Source organism: Paroedura picta, unplaced genomic scaffold (genome assembly GCF_049243985.1).
Source record: "Paroedura picta isolate Pp20150507F unplaced genomic scaffold, Ppicta_v3.0 Ppicta_v3_sca35, whole genome shotgun sequence".
NCBI classification, from domain to species: domain Eukaryota; kingdom Metazoa; phylum Chordata; class Lepidosauria; order Squamata; family Gekkonidae; genus Paroedura; species Paroedura picta.
Window position 1 is genome coordinate 51,683 of NW_027518632.1, and position 19,593 is coordinate 71,275.

The 19,593-nt window shown below is 44.4% G+C and overlaps 1 protein-coding gene across 1 annotated transcript in view; it reads left to right on the forward strand.

Annotated features, from left to right (window-relative positions):
* Window positions 1–19,593, forward strand: part of LOC143828498 (aldehyde dehydrogenase family 3 member B1-like) — a 29,832-nt gene that overhangs the window by 4,256 nt on the left and 5,983 nt on the right. The window contains exons 5-8 of the mRNA XM_077318848.1: window positions 6,313–6,394; window positions 12,399–12,785; window positions 14,022–14,188; window positions 19,256–19,355. Of these exons, the coding sequence (XP_077174963.1) occupies window positions 6,313–6,394; window positions 12,399–12,785; window positions 14,022–14,188; window positions 19,256–19,355 (736 nt within the window). The remainder of the gene's footprint in view (window positions 1–6,312; window positions 6,395–12,398; window positions 12,786–14,021; window positions 14,189–19,255; window positions 19,356–19,593) is intronic.

A 19,593-nucleotide genomic window follows, 5' to 3' on the forward strand; every position in this document is an offset into this window, starting at 1 on the left:
TGGTCTATAGTTTCCCGGGTCATCCTTCCTCCCTTTCTTGAAGACTGGAACAACGTTTGCTCTCTTCCAGTCCTCCGGGACATCTCCAGTCCTTAAAGGGGTCCTGAAGATGATGGACAAGGGTTCTGCAAGTTCTCCAGAAAGTTCTTCGAGCACTCTCAGGTGCATTTCATCCGGCCCAGGATATTTGAACTCATCCAGTGCAGCTAAATGCCTCTCAACAATCTCTCTGTCCATGTCAACCTGCCACCCAGACACTATCTCTTGGCTACTGCCATCTCTAGATGTGCCTAACCCCTTTGACCCGTGGGGAAAAAACATATGTAAAATAGGCGCTGAGCCTTTCTGCTTTCTCTGCATCCTCTATTAGAGTTCGTCCATCCGCACCCAACAGTGGGCCTATTGCCTCCTTTGCTTTACGTTTGCTCCTCACATAACTGAAAAATCTTTTCTTGTTACAGTGGGCTTCCCTGACCAATCTTAGCTCACTCTCAGCTTTGGCCTTTCTTATGATTGATCTACAGCAGTGGTCCCCAACATTTTTATCACCGGGGACCACTCAACGGCTTGGACCACTCACTGGGGACCTTTTACTGAGGCCCGGTGGGGGGGTAGTTTACTCCTCTACTCTCAACCACTGCCCTAACGCTCTCTGATCGCTATGGTAATGTTTAAACATCCCTTCAAAATAAGATACAGACATGTGACAACAATGAACATAAGGAACAGTTTATTTTCATGGAAATTTTAACTCATGACAATGACATATCAATGGGAATCCTGAGCTTGTTTCTCTGCAACGAGATAGTCCCATCTGGGAGTGATGGGAGACAATGACACCCGAAGTGTGTTGTAAAGGGGCGGGGGGATGAAGTAAAGGGCCGGGGGGTGGGGAGAAGGCGTCCTTCGGGGCCCACCTCCAATTAGTCGAAGGCCCACAGGTTGGGATTGCTAATGTACAGTGCCTAGTAACCTGTAGGTACTCTTCTTTAGAGCTCAGTCCTTCCCTCCATTTCCTGAACATCTCCCTTTTCTTTCTTAGTTCCTCTTGAAGTTCTCTGTTCATCCAAATAGGCTTCTTAGAGCTCCTGCAGTGTTTTCTTTTTTCTGGGATAGTCATTCATTGAGCATGCAATAGCTCTTGTTTGAGTAGCGCCCACCCTTCACATGCTCCCTTCCCTTCCAGCAATCTCGTACATGGTATGACACTCATCATGTCTCTGAGTTTATTAAGGTTTGCTCTACAAAAATCCAACATCCGTGTCTGGCTACAAGCTTCCTTGCTTCCCCATCTCAAAAGGAATTCTATGAGAACATGGTCACTTCCCCCTAGAGTCCCCACCTCTTTCACCTCATCCACCAACTCTTGCCTCTTGGTCAGTATTAAGTCCAGTATGGCTGAACCTCTTTTGGGTTCATCTACCATTTGATAAATGAAATTGTCAGCCAGGCAGGTCAGAAACTTGCATGACTGAGGACGCTTCTCAGAGTTTGTTTCCCAGCATACATCTGGGAAATTGAAGTCTCCCATGATGACAAGGTCCTGATGCTTGGACATTTTCTCAAGCTGCTCACAAAGTGCAGCATCCACATCCTCTCGTTGGTCAGGCGGTCGGTAGCAGACACCAACCACCACACTGTTTGTTTTCCCCTCACTTTTTTCACCCAGAGGCTTTCCACTGTAGATATACTCTCCTTCACTAGAATTTCCTGACAGGTAAGCCCTTCCCTCACATACAGTGCCGCTCCTCCACCTCTTCGATCTATTCTGTTTTTTCTGAACAGTTCATATCCATCCACTATTACATTCCAGTCATGAGAATCATTCCACCAAGTTTCTGTGATACCCACTAGATCATACCTTTCCATCAGCATGAGAAGTTCCAGCTGTTCCGTCTTATTGCCCATGCTTTGGCCGTTAGTATAAAGGCATCTGAATCCTTTTACTTTTGGTTCCCTATGAGCTGGCCTTCCTGATTGGGCTGTCCCTGATCGGTCTCCTTCCTTACCCTCCCTGATGACAGTGGGACGTGTACTTAGGTTGGAGGATAAGAGTTCTCTGCAGGGTGATGAACTTTTCTTTTCCTTAAGATAACTTTACTATATTCTATTTCTTTTTTAAATCCTGAGGTGATTTAAGAGAGACAGATGACACTGATTCAATTAAAAAAAAAATGAAAACATGATTGCATGTCAAGTGAACATGGCTGGAGGCCTAAAGGAGGATGCCACACAAATCCTTTAGCAATAAATAGGACACAGATTTATTGCAAAATGCATAGAAAGGAATCTCGGTGTAGCATGGGTGGATCTCACCATCCCATGGCCAGCTAACCACAAGGAAGTCCCTGCCCAGTGGCTTGAGCTGAAGCAATCAAGCTATACCATCTTTGTTTGAAACCCAGTTCCTACCTGCCTGCTGACACCTTGGGGCATGGCAGTTCAAAGGCGAACACCATGGGCATTGGCCTCTGCTTGCTTCCCCCTGACACCCAGAAATGTGAGCCACAAGGCAGCCCCGCCTGGGGGCAAGGCTGTGGCCCTCCACCCGCACAGCCTCTTATGGAGGCCCCCATACTGGAGGAGACCCACATGGAGGCCTTGGTCTCCCCCCCCCCAAAAAAAGGATCCTTCCTATGTGCAACAACCACCAGCTGTGCCAATGTTACAAAAAGACATGCACAAGAAGACAAAAACACAGGTGGCAACCACCATGTTGTTATAGTACTAAAATACAATACCCCATAATAACGATGAAACCAAATCTGTTCAGCCCAAAATATAGGGTAGGAGGATGGGAAGCTCTGCAGCTGGCCCAAGTTGGAAGAGTCAGAGGATGGCACACAGCCCAATAAACAGTGCTTGCCAGTCTGAGTGCCTGCCCATCCATGTGTGTAGCTACAGCTAAAGGAGCACTCGCACACAGGGGGCCCAAGTCTCCCGGCCCTTCCCCCCACCTCCCTTCTGCTGCATCTTAGGCCATTCCTCCTCCTCTGGGCCTCCTAATCCACTGAGGCCAGAACCTGCAGCCTCGTTTTAAGCTTGCAGCCATGTTTAGCAAAACAGAAATCTAAGGTGCAGATGATGTGGGGAGTGGCAGAAGTGCCAAAGGCTTTTCATTTCATAGAATCTTAAGAGTTGGAAGGGGCCACACAGGCCATCTAGTGTAACTCCCTGCTCAATGCAGGATCAGCCTAAAACATCCAGGATAAGTATCTATCCAGTCACGGGTTAAAGACCACCAGTTAAGGGGAACTTACTACCTCTAAGTGACAAACTTTCAAATACTTAAAGACAGCAATCATGTATCAACCTCCTCTTCTTCAGGCTGAACATTCCCAAGTCCCTCAGCCTTTCCTCATAGTGCTTGGTCCCCAGGCCCCAGGTCATTCTTGTCACTCTCCTCTCAACCCTCTCAATTCTGTCCACGTCCTTTTTGAAGCGAGGCCTCCAGAACTGCACACAGTACTCCAGGTATGGTGTGAGCAATGCAGTACACAGTGGGATTATGACATTTTGTTATTTTGATATGATGACTCTATTAATACAGCCCAAGACTGCATTTGCCTACTTTACCACCACATCATGCTGTCTGCACATATTTAGTTTACAGTCCCAAGTACCCCAAGATCATTTTTACACATACTGCTACCCAGAAGTGGATCTGCCTTCCAGTATGCATTCTTCTCATTTTTATAACCCAGATGTAGAACTCTACACTTCTTCAGCATGGATTTGTCTCCAACAGGTCCTGCCAGACCAACCTGGTTTCCTTTTTTGACCAAGTAACAGGTTTGCTGGATTGGGGAAATTCGGTTGATGTCATTTACTTGGATTTTAGTAAAGCTTTTGACAAGGTTCCCCATGATGTTCTGATGGATAAATTGAAGGACTGCAATCTGGATTTTCAGATAGTTAGGTGGATAGGGAATTGGTTAGAGAACCGCACTCAAAGAGTTGTTGTCAATGGTGTTTCATCAGACTGGAGAGAGGTGAGTAGCGGGGTACCTCAGGGCTCGGTGCTTGGCCCGGTACTTTTTAACATATTTATTAATGATCTAGATGAGGGGGTGGAGGGACTACTCATCAAGTTTGCAGACTACTCATCGAGTTTAATTTCTTAAACTCTCCCATCCATTCTGCCCTAACACCACTAACACTCTGCCACCACGGGCACTCTCTAATCTTCCCTTTCTAGCGCCCATTGTATTTAAACATACAATGGGCTTTAAATCTAGATGAGGGGGTGGAAGGACTACTCATCAAGTTTGCAGACGAAACCAAATTGGGAGGACTGGCAAATACTCCAGAAGATAGAGACAGAGTTCAACGAGATCTGAACACAATGGAAAAATGGGCAAATGAGAACAAGATGCAATTTAATAAAGATAAGTGTAAAGTTCTGCATCTGGGTCAGAAAAATGAAAAGCATGCCTACTGGATGGGGGATACGCTTCTAGGTAACACTGTGTGTGAACGAGACCTTGGAGTACTTGTGGATTGTAAACTAAACATGAGCAGGCAGTGTGATGCAGCGGTAAAAAAGGCAAATGCCATTTTGGGCTGTATCAACAGGGGCATCACACCAAAATCACACGATGTCATAGTCCCATTGTATATGGCACTGGTCAGACCACACTTGGAGTACTGTGTGCAGTTCTGGAGGCCTCACTTCAAGAAGGACGTAGATAAAATTGAAAGGGTACAGAGGAGAGCGACGAAGATGATCTGGGGCCAAGGGACCAAGTCCTATGAAGATAGGTTGAGGGACTTGGGAATGTTCAGCCTGGAGAAAAGGAGGTTGAGAGGGGACATGATAGCCCTCTTTAAGTATTTGAAAGGTTGTCACTTGGAGGAGGGCAGGATGCTGTTTCTGTTGGCTGCAGAGGAGAGGACACTCAGTAATGGGTTAAAACTTCAAGTACAACGATATAGGCTAGATATCAGGAAAACGTTTTTCACAGTCAGAGTAGTTCAGCAGTGGAATAGGCTGCCTAAGGAGGTGGTGAGCTCCCCCTCACTGGCAGTCTTCAAGCAAAGGTTGGATACACACTTTTCTTGGATGCTTTAGGATGCTTAGGGCTAATCCTGCGTTGAGCAGGGGGTTGGACTAGATGGCCTGTATGGCCCCTTCCAACTCTATGATTCTATGATTCTATGATTCTATGATTCTTGAATTGCAGCTTGTTCTGTTTTGCCCATTTTTCTAGTATGTTCAGTTCTCACTGAAGTCTATCTCTATCTATGGGGTGTTCACTACTCCTCTTAATTTGGTGTCATCCTCAGATCTAATGAGGAGTCTCCCTACCCTTTTGTGCAGATTAATGATAAAAATGTTGAAAAGTACCAGACTCAGTACTGAGCCCCATGGCAATACGCTGCTCACCTCTCTCCACTCTGATGAACAAACACTCTTGGAGTGAAGTTTTGCAGCCAGTTCCCTATCCACCTAACCATCTGAAAATCCAGTATACAGTCTTCCGGTTTACCCATCAGAACATCATAGAGAACCTTGCCAAAATCCTTACTGAAATCCAGATAAACAACATCCACTGGGTTTCCACGATCTAATAAGCCTATCAGTTGATCAAAGAAGGAAACCAGGTTGGTCTGGCAGGACCTATTGGAGACAAATCTGTGCTGACTTCCCCAGATCAACAAATTGTTCTTCAGATTATTATTATTATATTTATATCTATTTATATTGTAGATCGCCCCCTTTAAAATCTGTTCCAGTATGTTCCCTCCAATTGAGGTCAAACTCATTGGCCTGTAGATTCCTGGGTCATTTCTCCTCCCTTTTTTGAAGAAAGGTATAATATTTGCTCACTTACAGTCTTCTGCCACCTCTCCAGTTCTTCAAGACATCCTAAAGATGATGGACAAGGGTTCCGCAAACTCTCCAGGATGTTCTTTGAGCACTCTTGGGTACACACCATCTGGCCCACGGGATTTGAACTCATCCAGTGCAGGCAGAAATAATAATTTATCTTATTACTTGAATCTAAATTGTTCACTAGCAATTCTTTCCTCTGTAGGATTCCAAAAGGGGGAAAGTCACCTGGTGAGGGATTTGAGGCAAAACAAAAAGTGTATGAAAATGGTTAAATATCCCCTCCACCCACTGTTTCCACTGCTGTAAGTTCTCCCTTCAAAGAGGCCTTTCATGGGGCTCAGCCATATACTTTTGTGTGAAAAGTACTTCTTTTTTCCAAATAAAGAAGAGAAGTCTATCTAAGAAACAGAAACTGGACCACCATGAATTGCTGCTTGGGGGGTGATGATACATAACTCTTCCTCCTTATCTTACAGGATACCTTTGCTGTGGTGACTGGTGGCCATGAAACAACTACCAAATTACTGGAGAACAAGTTTGATTACATTGAGTATGCAGGTGACTTCTCCATTTCCAGGGTGGTGATTTTCATCATGAATGTAAACAGCACATTAAAAAGAAATTAAATAAATTAAATAAAGGTCACCGAGGCTGCCAAAGTGTTACTAGGCAAGCCATTCAATCCAGGTACTGTTTGAGGCAGTTTGTGAAGAGCAGAAAACAGGGGTTTAAGTGGCTTGGAGATATTTAATCTCCTGCTTTCTACTCTTCATAAAAAATGGAAAAGTAAGGGGAGGAGCAGAAAGCAGGTGTTTAAATGTCTCAGGAACATTTAAACCCCTGCTTTCTGTTCCCTGCTGCTTTTCACAGGAAGAACCCCTGCTTTCTGCTTCCCCAAAAGTTTCAGGGAACAGAAAGCAGGGTCATGGAACTGCTAAGAGCTGATTCAGTCCATGAACTGACCTCCCGATTTGTATTTGTACATGGTTAAATTCATGGTTCAACCATGAACTACCAACTGAAATAAACTAGAATAAACTAGACAGCCAGTTTGGTGTAGTGGTTAGGAGTGTGGACTCCCACTGAAGAATCTTACTACACAAGGTTTGCTTATGGATGATGCAGTGAAATTGCAAGGGAAGTATACCATTTAATTTTAATATCTCTTCATTGATTTTTGCAACTACATCAGTTTTACTTACCACCATATTTCTTGCACTGTCAGTTGTGATGCTTTTCAATTTATCCTAGTTCAGAGCAAGATTTTCTACTGATTTACACACCTTCAAGAATATGTTTTCTGCTATTGTGGTGCCTTTCAAACTCTGCAGTGCACACAACTCTTCTGTAATTCTGAAGTTGGAATCGATCCCCCTGATAAAAATTAGTAGTTGAGCAGTATCTATAATGTCATTGCTCTCATCTGCCAAAGGGGGAAAAAAATCAAAACTTGACAACCAGTGACATATGCAGCTCTTCTCCTAGTTCTTCAACACAGCTGGTGATTGTAAATGCAGATAAACTGACACAACTAACACAAGATACCTTCTCAGGGCACATTTTTCCATTACTTTAACCATGCATTTTTTAAAACAAATTCACCTTCAGAGAATGGTCTACCACACTCAGCAATACATTTAGCAACATGATAGCTGGCCTTCACGGTAGACAGGTTCTCTCCAACATGCTTTCCAGAATTATGTTGTGGCAAAACATTGATTTTTAAGAGATTTTGTTTGCTGGCACCTCTCCTTGATATATTGAGTAGCTCTTGTGACAGGCTTCAAAGTGCCTTTTAATATTGAACTCCTTTAATACTGAGACAGTTTCAAGACATATCAGGCAAACTGCTTTATTCTTGTTTAAAACAAAGAAGTACTCAATAGTCCATTTGTCATTAAAGACACAGTGCTCAGAGAGCCAGTTTAGTGTAGTGGTGAGGAGTGCGGTCTTCTAATCTGGCGAGCCAGGTTCAATTCTGCACTCCCCCACATGCAGCCAGCTGGGTGACCTTGGGCTTGCCACGGCACTGATAAAACTGTTCTGATTGAACAGTGATATCAGGGCTCTCTCAGCCTCATCCACCTCACAGGGTGTCTGTTGTGGGGAGAGGAAAGGGAAGGCGACTGTAAGTCGCTTTGAGACTCCTTCGGGTAGCGAAAAGTGGCGTATAAGAACCAACTCTTCTTCTTCATCTGCAATTTTTTGTTTGTTTGACATAGTACTGCCTTTTCCATATATCTTACAGGGTTTTTAGCAGAGCAGCAGTTGTGGCGTTTCAATGTTATCCTGAATAAATAAAAAATATGAGTAGTATTATTTTAGGGGCCTAACTCCTCCCTTTCCCATTAAATCCACTCCACTCTAGATGCAGCTAGCTGGGTATTTTCAATTTGACTATGTCAAAGAAGAGAAGAGACCCATGCCCCTCCTATCCACTACAGTTGTCAGAAGCACTGGGCTATATACATGGATTAGGAACAATTTTTAAAAAAATGGATTGTGAATCTGGCCTATCAGATTGTAGAGTTGCAATCCTAAGTACATTGAATACTATAAGATTTATTTCTTCATAAACACAGTGCCTTGAAGTGTAAATATACACCTGCTAATATGTTTTAATTTTAATACATAAAAAATTGGGGCCCTACTGCTTGCCAGCCAAACCTCAATCATGACAAGTAAAAGGGCAGCCAGAGGGAAGGGAACTTGGCTGGGGGAAGATGTAAGAAGGGAATGCCATAAGCCTCCCTGCTAAGAGAGTAATCAAGGGGCCACTTACCTGCTCCTGCAATCATAGATGTATAAGAAGACTCCTAGCTGGAGAGATGCAAACTTAAATGTACTCCGGGGAATGGTAGAGGACAGGAAGGCCTGGAGGATCATTGTCCATGGGGTCGCGATGGGTCGGACACGACTTCGCACATAACAACAACAAAGCTGGAGAGAGGAAGGGAGAAGGCAGAAGCAAGCAAGGCCAGAAGTCAGAGCAACCAGCTCTTGTTGTGGAAGGAAGAATGCTTTTGCTTGTAGCGACAATCTCACCAGTAACTTTGGAAGCCACTTGCTTTGATGGGTGGAGCCTCTAGAAATGTTCAGTATCCAAAACAATCTGTAATCTTTTTTTGCAAAAAATACCAGGGCTTTTACTGCCCTTTTCCCACTTTTTTTTTTTTTTTTTTTGCAAAAGCAGACCTGACATCTCCTGAATCCATTCACACAGCAACTTTGCCTTCCTTATAGGTATACATAACTTCAATATGGTCACAGCTAAGTGGTATGGGTACCAGAGCTTTGCTAGCTAGCAAAGCACCCAGAATGGCCAAAATGCTATTATGGAGGACTAGTAATCAAGCTCGCTGTAATCACAATACAGCGGGCGCTATGCAAGGGAGCCCCCGGCAGCCGCGCGCAGTGCGGCTGGCGGGGGCTCCCTTGCCGGCAGCCTGACGCGTTGGAGGCGCTTTGCGCCTGCCGATTGGCCCCGATGGTCTGTCCGGAGGTAGGGGCCAATCGGCACCCTTCGTCATCCTGGACAGAGCCCGCCCTAACTCCTCCCCCTAAGCCCTTACGGCTTTATTTAGTCGGTGGCGCCCGCAGCGCCGCGGGTGAGGTTAGGATAAGAACGAGAGGGGGCTGACAGAAGGAACCATTGAGACCAAAACAAACAATGTTGCTATTGTCTTTTTTCCAAGAAAGGGATAGGATGAACAGCAGTAGATGATGCTTCTTGAGGCAGGAAGAATAGGGTCTGAGGGAAAATGCCCTGAGGGTGATAGCCAAAAAACATTGTGGGGAATGTTTTTTGACTGACATTCCCCACAATACTTTACAGAGCCAGTGGCCTATCTATATATAAAAATTGTTTGATAAGAGTATAAGGAATCAACCACTGAAGAAAAATTGTGAAAACGGAGTATATCTAGAAACCGTTTTGGTTGGTCCTTAAAAATTATTGATACATAAAATTTATTGTACCAATTGCCTTGGAAAGGTTCTGTTTTTCTCTGGTTTGAACCTTTTTTTCTTTTTTGTACTGAGGGTGATAGCAGCAGACAAGCAGGTTGGAGGGCCACACAGAAAAAGATTGGGGGCCGCATGTGGCTCACAGGCCTCAGGTTGGAACCCCTTTCTACCCTAATGTGCCATTGTGCTACAGATCAGCAAAATCCATTAGTGGCACAAGCCAGCAAGCTAAGGCAGGTACTAAAGTCATGTACTTTAGACCACAGCCAGATCAAGTACTTTGTGCAGGAAGCAAAGTGCAAAGGGTGGGGAGGTGGGAAAGAGACTGTCTCTGAAATCAGCAAAGCCTGGGAGGGAAGTATGATAAGAGAAGAAGAATCACTTCCTCATTGGCAAAGCCTGGAAGTGAGAAGGGAATGAAATGTCCTCTCTCATTGGCAAAAGACTTGCCACAGATTCCACATCAACTTCTAATATTGATTGGAGGGGCATACCAAATTATTCATGAGGCTGGGCCCCTTTGTGCACCACCATGACTATGGGTCTGTTTGGGTCTATACTCTATACAGGCTCAAAGTTTATGAAGTTCTTTTTGCTTGCATGCAAGGAGAAAAGTGGAGTTATAAATGAGTTACAGTCACCTCTGAAACAGCCACTAATAACCAGCAAAAGATTCTAAATACGCCCCCCCCCCTCAAAAAAAAAAGGTTGACAGACAGCACTCTTGAACATAAGGATATAAGAGAAGCCATGTTGGATCAGGAGTTTTTTCAGAACTCTTTAATGTATTCCATCTGGGCCAGTGCATTTGTCAGTTTTTAATTTATCCATTAAGCAAAGGACCTCCTCACTCATCACTTCAATCCAACTCAAGTCTTTCAACCTTTGTCTTGAAATTGGTGATTCTGGAGGCATCTTCCACAGTGAAAACAGGGGTTTAAAAAAACACATTCAGCTTCTCTGCTATTTCTCTATCACCTGTAATAGTCTGTCCAGGGCAGAGTTTGCACTTACTTTCTTTATTCCATTGTCAATCCTGTTGAATTCAGATCGCTTTGAACTCGATTCTTCCTTTCCCCCCCCCTCCCCCATTGAAACAGGAAAGTCTTCTGCACGTGGTTAGGGAGGCTCAGAAGGTGGGGGGGGGGGCAAGCCTCTTTTTTTCTTTTCTTGAAGGGGGGGAGAGGAGCCAGGCAGGGAGTCTCTTTCTTTTCTTGGAGGGGAGGGGGAGAGGATCGAAAAAGGCAGAGGAGGGAGGAAAAATCCAGGACCGACAGAAGTTGAGAGAAATTAGGGGCTTCTCCTTTAAGGCAAGCGTGTCACATGACCAGGTGTAGCCTATCAGAGGTTCTCTACCACGGAGCTTTCTTTCCCAATCCGGAGCTTTCTTTCCCAAGCTGGGTGTAAACTGCATGGGGCTTTTATTTCAACCCCAGATCGATTCAATCCCTGCCCTCTACACAGAATGCGATTTCCGTTTGGATTTGGGGCAATTTTAATTTTTCTTCTGCAGCAAGAAGGATTGATCCAGAGTCACCCTACCTTTATTGTGCTTTATCTTGGAGTGCTTTTAATCCTGAATATATTCAGAAAATCGCATTGTTTTGAATCTGGGCTCCCCTCCGTGGTAGAGGACCCGTGATTGGCTACAGGTGGTCATGTGACAAACCTGCCTTAAAGGAGAAGCCCCTAAGTTCTCTCAACTTCTGTTGGCCTTGGATTTTTTTTGTGCCTTCTTCATCCCCCCCCCCTCAAGAAAACAAAGGATTTTTTTCCTCCCTCCTCTGACTTTTTGGATCCTCTCCCCCCCCTTCAAGAAAACGAAGAGAGAGTCTCCATTTGCCCCCCCCCTTCTGAGCCTCCCTAACCACGTGCAGAAGACTTTCCTGTTTCAATGGAGAGGGGGGGAAGAGGAAGACTCGAGTTCAAAGTGATCTGAATTCAACAGGATTGACAATGGAATAAAAAAAGTAAGTGCAGACTCTGACCTGGATATTCAGGCTTAAAAGCAGTCTGAGATATCGCACACTAAAGGTAGGGTCACTCCGGATCAATCCTTCTTGCTGCAGAAGGAAAATTAAAATCGCCCAAAATCCAAACAGAAATCGCATTCTGTGTAGAGGGCAGGGACTGAATCGATCTGGGGTTGGAATAAAAGCTCCATGCACTTTACACCCAGGTTGGAGTATCAAGTTGGAGTATCCTTCACAGTTCATCCAAATAAACAAAGCTGAGGGAGAAAAAGTTATACCAGTCTGAAATTCAGAATTCCAGATCAAACAAGCACAATAGTTTGGTCAAAAAGGCCAGCATTCAGGCAAGGCAATGTCAGCATATAGCTTATATTGCATCCTCACCAGCACAGCACACTAACAGTGTCACAGGTAGACAAAATATTTCTCAAGCCAAAGACTAAAGGGTTGACATGTAGCAGACTCCAAATTAATTTCACACCATCAACTACATGCTAGTTTGCTAGCTCAGAATTTTTCAAAAATGTAAGTTTCCGTAGTGCAAAATGTACAATGGGTGTTTTCAATATAATGGCTTTGGTTATCTCTTTGTGACTGTCTTAAATCTTGCCATGCTTCCTCAGGGAGTAACACTGTTGGAAAAATGGTCATGACTGCAGCAGCCAAGCATCTGACACCATTGACTCTGGAGCTGGGAGGCAAAAATCCTTGCTATGTGGATAGCTGCTGCGATTTCCAGAATGCAGCCAACAGAATAGTATGGGGAAAATCCTACAATGCTGGCCAGGCATGCACAGCACCAGACTATGTGATTTGTACTGCTGACACACAGGACAGGCTGATTCCCTGCTTACGTCAGGCTATTCGTTGTTTCTATGGCTGCAATCCTCAGGAATCACCTGACTTTGGCCGCATGATCAATGATGAACACTTCCGGCGTGTCCGTGCACTTCTGGACTGTGGCCAAGTGGCCATCGGGGGAGAGACGGATGAGTCTGACCGCTACATCGGTGAGCAAGTGGAGTCATGCTGAGGAGTACGGGTGGCAGAAAAAGAGGAAAGCCTCAGTCTGTGGTAGGCATGTTCAAAAACCATTTTGGATTCAGCTGAAAACCATTTGGCTGAATCCAAAATGCACACATACCCCTTCACCTTTTCAGATTCAGCTGAATCCTAAACGTTTTGGGGCTTCAGCTGATCAGTGTGCTGGCCGCTTCCTTTTAACTGAAGCCCATGCACTGATCAGCTGTTGATGACAGGCACCTCGCCCACACTATTTAAATGCCTTCCCATCAGTGCCTGTCATTATCAACTGGTGGGCACGCTGAGATCAGAAGCCCCTCCTCAGGCTGGACTACGTCAGTCTATCAGGTGAGTTCCACTCCCTCCCTATAATAGGTAGCAGGCTGCTGAGCTGAGGTGGGGGGATGGTTATTTTTGTCGCTAATCTTGTGGGTTAATTTGCTGGATTTTAATGGAGGGAATTATTGATTTGTATTACCTGCCATGATCTGTCCTGGCAGTGGCGGGCTATAAGTCCAATAAACAAACAAACAAACAAATAGCTCCTGCAACCCACCAGCTCTAGTTAAATGCCTGCCCAGTCAGAAAGGCATTTAAGTAGAGTGGGTGGGGCACCTGTCAACAAGAACTGATAGGCACACACTCTCCCCTATCTTCTTCTTCTTCTTTGTTGCCCAGTTGGGAAAACATTTAAATGTGGCAGGGGAGCACCTGTCATCATCAGCTGATGGGCACACTGGCCACTCTTGAGGCCAGTGCACCCGTCAGCTGTTTATGACAGGTGCCCCAACTGCTCTACTTAAATGCCTCCCACTCTGAGCAGCATTTAAGAGGATTGGGCAGGGAACCTGTCAGCAACCACTGATAGGCACATGCTCTCCCTCCACTTTCTCAGGTACTGCCTAAGAAAGCAGGAAGAATGCATTTGGACAGCTGAATCACGATTCGGCCACTCGCTGAATGCTGGAAATGGGCATTTCAGCTCGGGTGAGCCAAAAAAGTACTGAAATAATCACTGACTTGGGTACTTTTTGGCTTATTAGAGCCCAATCTCCTATGCCTAGTCAGTGCTGTACTGCAGTTCTGATATGAAGTGTTTGGTCCATGTTAGTAAAGACTTGACAGAGCAAAGAAAAAGTCTTGCATTAAGGCTGTGACTGAGGGACAGGGCATGATGGCAGTCTGTGAGCATAACTTGTCTCAATGTGCTTTTTTGTCCACAGCTCCCACCGTGCTGGTTAATGTGAAAGAATGGGAGCCAATCATGCAACAGGAAGTGTTTGGGCCTGTCTTGCCCATTTTCACTGTGGCAGGCTTGGACGAAGCCATCCAATACATCAACAGTAAAGATCGCCCCCTGGCTGCCTATGCTTTCTCTTGTGATCACCAGGTATGCTTTGGCTTCATAGCAGACCCTATCCAGGAGTCTAATAATAGATAACAATAAGTGGGGGTATTTAATTTTTTTCTATATCTTCCTTTCCCTGTTATTTACTCTTTTTACCACTTGGCATCTCCCAAAATCGACTCCCATCCTTGCTTCCTTCTCTCCCAAAAAATACACAAGCCTGCCACAGATGGCTTATGGCCGTGCCAAAGTTCGTAAGGAATATGCCCAGTAGCTTTATCTTACAGTCTATTTTGTGTACATGCAGCATTCATAACAGCCTCTCCCCAGAGCTCTGCTGGTAGATTGGCATAAGAGAACTTAGATCTTACCATGTCTAGCAGTGTTCTGTTCCAGGCTGAAAGGGACAGTGGTGGGATGCAGAATACCTTCATTTATCAGATATTGCTGTATGGTCCTGGATGTGAATTCCCTGTTGTTGTCCAGTCTCCGGACCTGCCGTTTTCTCCCAAGCCTATTGTAGGCTATGGCTACAAATTCTCTTAGGTCCTGGACCATCTCTGATGTCTGCTTTAACAAGTACATGACACAATAATGTGAATAATAATCAGTAATGGTTATAAAATATTGTTGTTTACCTATAGTAAGGGGCAAATATAGATCACATATAGATCTGTCTGACAGGACAAAAATCCATTCCATCTTTTTGTAGATTTAAGACAAAGCCCATTTCCTATGAAATCAGACATTTCTGGAATGTCAGTCAGTTCATCAACAAATTACATAAAGAAATGTGATTATTGATCCACTAGTAGGCATTAGACTGGCAGAATATGTTTGATCAGAGCCTTTTGAACAGTTCCAGTGTTCTACCTATTTTTCCAATTTCTTCACATAAAAAAACATTTGGAGTTATTGCTTCCTGCGGTTCTTTGTAACATCGCAGTCTTGTGGATACCAGCTCCTGGACTGGGGAGGTTCTCTGTCTTCCCATGTGGCCACCTGAGTCACTATGCATGCCTTTTAATGAACAGGCTGGCTCCCTAGTCACAGTCATGTGACCTTGCAATGGAGGGAGCTTAATGGCTTCTATTAGCTTGCAAATAAGGATCCCTTTGTCTTGTGTTTCTTCCACAAGACCACCCTAATTCATGGAGTTAAACTTTAAAAGTGAAAGATTAACTCAGTTGAACCATCCCACTGCGTTCTTTTAATGCAGTTCTTCACACAATTTCGGCAGAAAATATTTTACAGACTCATCAAAAGTGACAACCTTTCATCTCAATTTGATTGAAAGCATGCTAGAAAAGAGTTGCAATTTGATTTAGAAGTGACTGGGCTATTCCAGAACACTCTAATTCCACAAAAGTCCATTCATTGTTCTTACAGGCAAATCAAGTGAGTCCCTTATAGTCTCTTAATCAACCTGGAGGAATAAATCAAAACAAGGAAGCACGCTGTTTTTCTCTCTGCCTGACTATAAGGAGCAAATGATAGCCTACAAACAAGCCTCTTTTATGGACTGCTAGCTCAAACTTCAAATTTCAATGGCTGCAAACACATGCACTCTTTTCTAAAAATCGTTAATTCATAAAAATATTAATATTTTTGGGACCATGACCTGATGGATATTGAGTGGTAGGACCCTTGGCATGGATTTGGAATATTCAGAGAACTTAATAGAGTGCTTCATTAAGCTACTGTTCATGGCATGGCATTGCTAGCTACTAAGTGCATGTAGGACAAAGAAAAAACAACAGTCAAAGAAAGCACAGCCATTAGTTGTGGCATTAAACTAATATAACAACTATTTATTAGAGAACTTCATTCTAGACAGGAAAGGTAAGAAGATAATCTCTAATTTAGCTGGTTAGATGAGGACAGATGTAGGTGGCTTTTCTCCACCCACCATGCTGCAGGACAGCAAAAGGGAAGAAGAAGCAGGAAACAGGAAGTTGTTTCTAAGAGACTCAGGGTGTTTCCGCACAAGTACCAATGTTGCTAATTGGTCCCACAAAGCGGAAATGCTATTTTTAAAAGTGTAATCTCGGCGTTACGCATACCTGCTTTTTTAGTGGAATCCAGTAGCGTTTCATTCGTTTCCCACAGGTTTCCGGTCTCACAAAAATCGCTAGACAGGAAGCGATTTTTTCTGTGCTTTGACCCGCCCCTGGCTGTCAATCAAATGAACAGCCAATGGACGGTTGTAATCATGCTTCGGGAAAGCCCCTTTCCCCTTTAAGCACAGGTTTAAAAAACACACACACACGTTGCAACGAATATGCGTTAATTCGTTGCAGTGGAGAGACCCATCTAGATGGCAGCTGGTGATTCATCATTACCACGCTCCCACGAGTGAAAAGAAAAATCCCCCCTCCCAAACGGGCGCGATTTTCGGCTGAAAATAAAGGGAACTTGCAATTTGCAAACGGGGCTGTGTTGTGCTTGGGGACTTAGGGGAGCTTTAAAGCACTTCTGTGGAGGGACTGTAGCCGGAGAAGCCTTGCTGGGTGGATGAAGGCTCGCTGGTTCGTAGCTTTCTGCTCACTCCGAGAAAAAAAATGGCGATCGCTTCGCCGGAAGTTCGGAGGAGAGAGCCAGGGGGAGGGACTCTGTTGGAACCTCAACAATGGGAATGCACAGGTCTTTTTCGCTAGTGTTGCAGATTGTTTGTAAGAGTGTAGCGCTTTTCAGAGGGTGAATCCACTTTTCCCGATTTCCCTTTAAGCGCTACAACGAAGCGCTTTTCGCGGAACTGTTTCAGGAGTGTGGCAGATTGTGTGCGATGTCTTGCGGAACTGCAAATTAGTAGCATTTACAATTTGCAAGCCTTCTGCTACAATAAAGTCATGTAGAATGGCCCTCGGTCTAGCCTTAAAGGGACAGCATGAGAAAGATCAGAAAGGTGCGTGGTCAGTGTTCCTATGTACCTATGGCAAGGAATCTTGTCCTTCTATAGGCTGAGGAAAGAGACATAGCACAGGGATCAACTTCCAACACAGCCAACTACAGCTTCAGATGCCCTCCCCCTGGCAGACTCTCCCTGGGAATAGTTTGACTATGTTGCAAAGTAACTGCTGCAGGTGCCAAATGAGTCATGCTGTGGCCAGTACTGAGCCTGGCTAAGTTGTGTAAGTAGTGAGTTACCTGTGGCTGCTGCTCAACCTGGCTTGGCAAGTCATCTTCCATCAAGTAACTTGAGAGTGGAGATGGCAAAATCTTTCCCAGGGTTGTATTCCTTATCTGTGTCTCTCCTCTCCAGTGGCTTTCCTATACAGAAACCAAAGCTTAGATAGCTTGACTCCATTGTTGTGGTTACCTAGCAACATCAAAAATGGTCATGGAGATCTCAGAACTAGAGTTCAGTGGGAATTATATTCTTAGGCCCATTCCGCACAAGGACCAATGTTGGCAATTGGTTCCTGATAGCAGAAATGCTATTTTTAATAGTGCAATCTCTGAGTTACACATACCTGCCTTTGTAGTGGAATCCAGTAGCGTTTCAATCGTTTCCCACAGGTTTCCAGTCTCGCCAAAAATCGCTAGAAAGGAAGCGATTTTTTCTGTGCTTTGTCCCGCCCCTGGCCGTCAATCAAACGAACAGCCAATGGGCGGCCGTTATCATGCTCCTGAAAAGCCCCTTTCCCTTTAAGAAAAGTTTTTTTAAAAAAAACACGTTACAACGAATATGCGTTAATTTGTTGCTGGCGTTAATTTGCTGGCAGTTGGTGTGTGAGCTGGCAATTCATCCCCCCCCCTGCACGGGCGCGATTTTCGGCCGAAAATTAAGGGAACTTGCAAACGGGGCTGTGTTGTGCTTGGTGACTTAGTGGAGCTTTAAAGCAGTTCTGTGGAGGGACTGTAGCCGGAGAAGCCTCGCTGGGTGAATGAAGGCTCGCCGGTTCGTTGCTTTCTGCTTGCTCAGAGAAAAAAAAATGGCAATCGCTTCGCCGGAAGTTCGGAGGAGATAGCCAGGGGGAGGGACTTGGCTGGAACCACAACAATGTGAACGCACAGGTCTTTTTCGCAACTGTTGCAGATTGTTTGCAAGAGTGTAGCACTTTTCGGAGGGTGAATCCACTTTTCTGGATTTCCCTTTAAGCGCTACAATGAATCGCTTTTTGCGGGACTGTTTCAGAAGTGTGGCAGATTGTGTGCGACGTCGTGCATAACTGCAAATTAGTAGCGTTTACAATTTGGAAGCCTTTTGCAACATTGAAGTCGTGAGGAATGGACCAAAAAGTTACAAGTGCTACTTCTACTATGTAGGATTTTAAATCCCCCAACGATTTTTTATTTTTACATTTCATTTTTTTCTTTGGAATCCTGGGGCTACCTTCAGTTTTTTACAGAAATCCCATCTGTCCTTAGTTCCACTTTGCAGACTTTTAAATCCATACTCTGTAGCCCAGTTCACAATTATACAATATCAACTGCCATAAAATTTACTTCCCTTTAGGGATTTCTACATCTTGGAAGGCAGAATTCTTTAGGAGCTCTTTGGGCTATCCAGAAAGACCCATGAGATGACTGTTGTTGCCTCAAGTACTTATGCTATCAAGAAAATCTCTATTTGCAATTCTGGCAGGAGGTATGATTAGTATGAAACAGCAAGTCTAAACTAATTAGCATGACTGCTGCAGAAGTTTTGAACCTGGGAAACGTAACTGCTTTAGTATTAGAAGCTACTAATGCTATGACATCACTAAATAGTTCTCCCTCCCCGCACGCTCTGTAACAAAGCTAACTCAAAATTGTACTTTACCTTTAATTTGGAGCTGTGGAAACAGTCCTGATGACATGATACACAGCACCCTGATGAAATCCAAAGGGTTCAGTAGACTTTAAAAGGTCTAACTCCATTAAAGAGTTTTGGTTTGAATAAATGAAGTGTGTTTATAAGGAAAGTGCAAAGCAGGTGGGTTTCCCACAGTAAGGGTCTCCAAGTTTCCTTTGCTAAAGGAAGTAGACCACCGAAGAGTAGAGCCCTGCAACAACATACCTTATAGGAAACTTCAGTGTCTGTTTTTATTAGAATATGTAAACGCCAAGTACTGGCCAACCGAAAACAGGAGTTCTGCTACACTTGTTTTCTTTTTCTTTCCTTAGGTGGTGAACCGGGTACTGGCCTGCACTAGCAGTGGTGGCTTCTGTGGCAATGATTGTCTAATGCAAGCATTCTTGGTCTCCCTACCACATGGCGGAATTGGTACAACTAGCCTTCTATAACCTATGCTGTCCCTTCCCCAAATGACTCTGTACTCATCTTCTCTAGTATTCGTTTATGTCTCATAAACAGCATATAAGGCTGCATCTGCAGCAGCTCTATTCCAAAATGGAAGGACTCCTGGCATATATCAGGAATTAATTCCAAGTACGGGTGGGCATGAACCGATTCATGAACCTACATTCCTTACACATTTGCCCCCTTGGAGACAGGAGGGAGT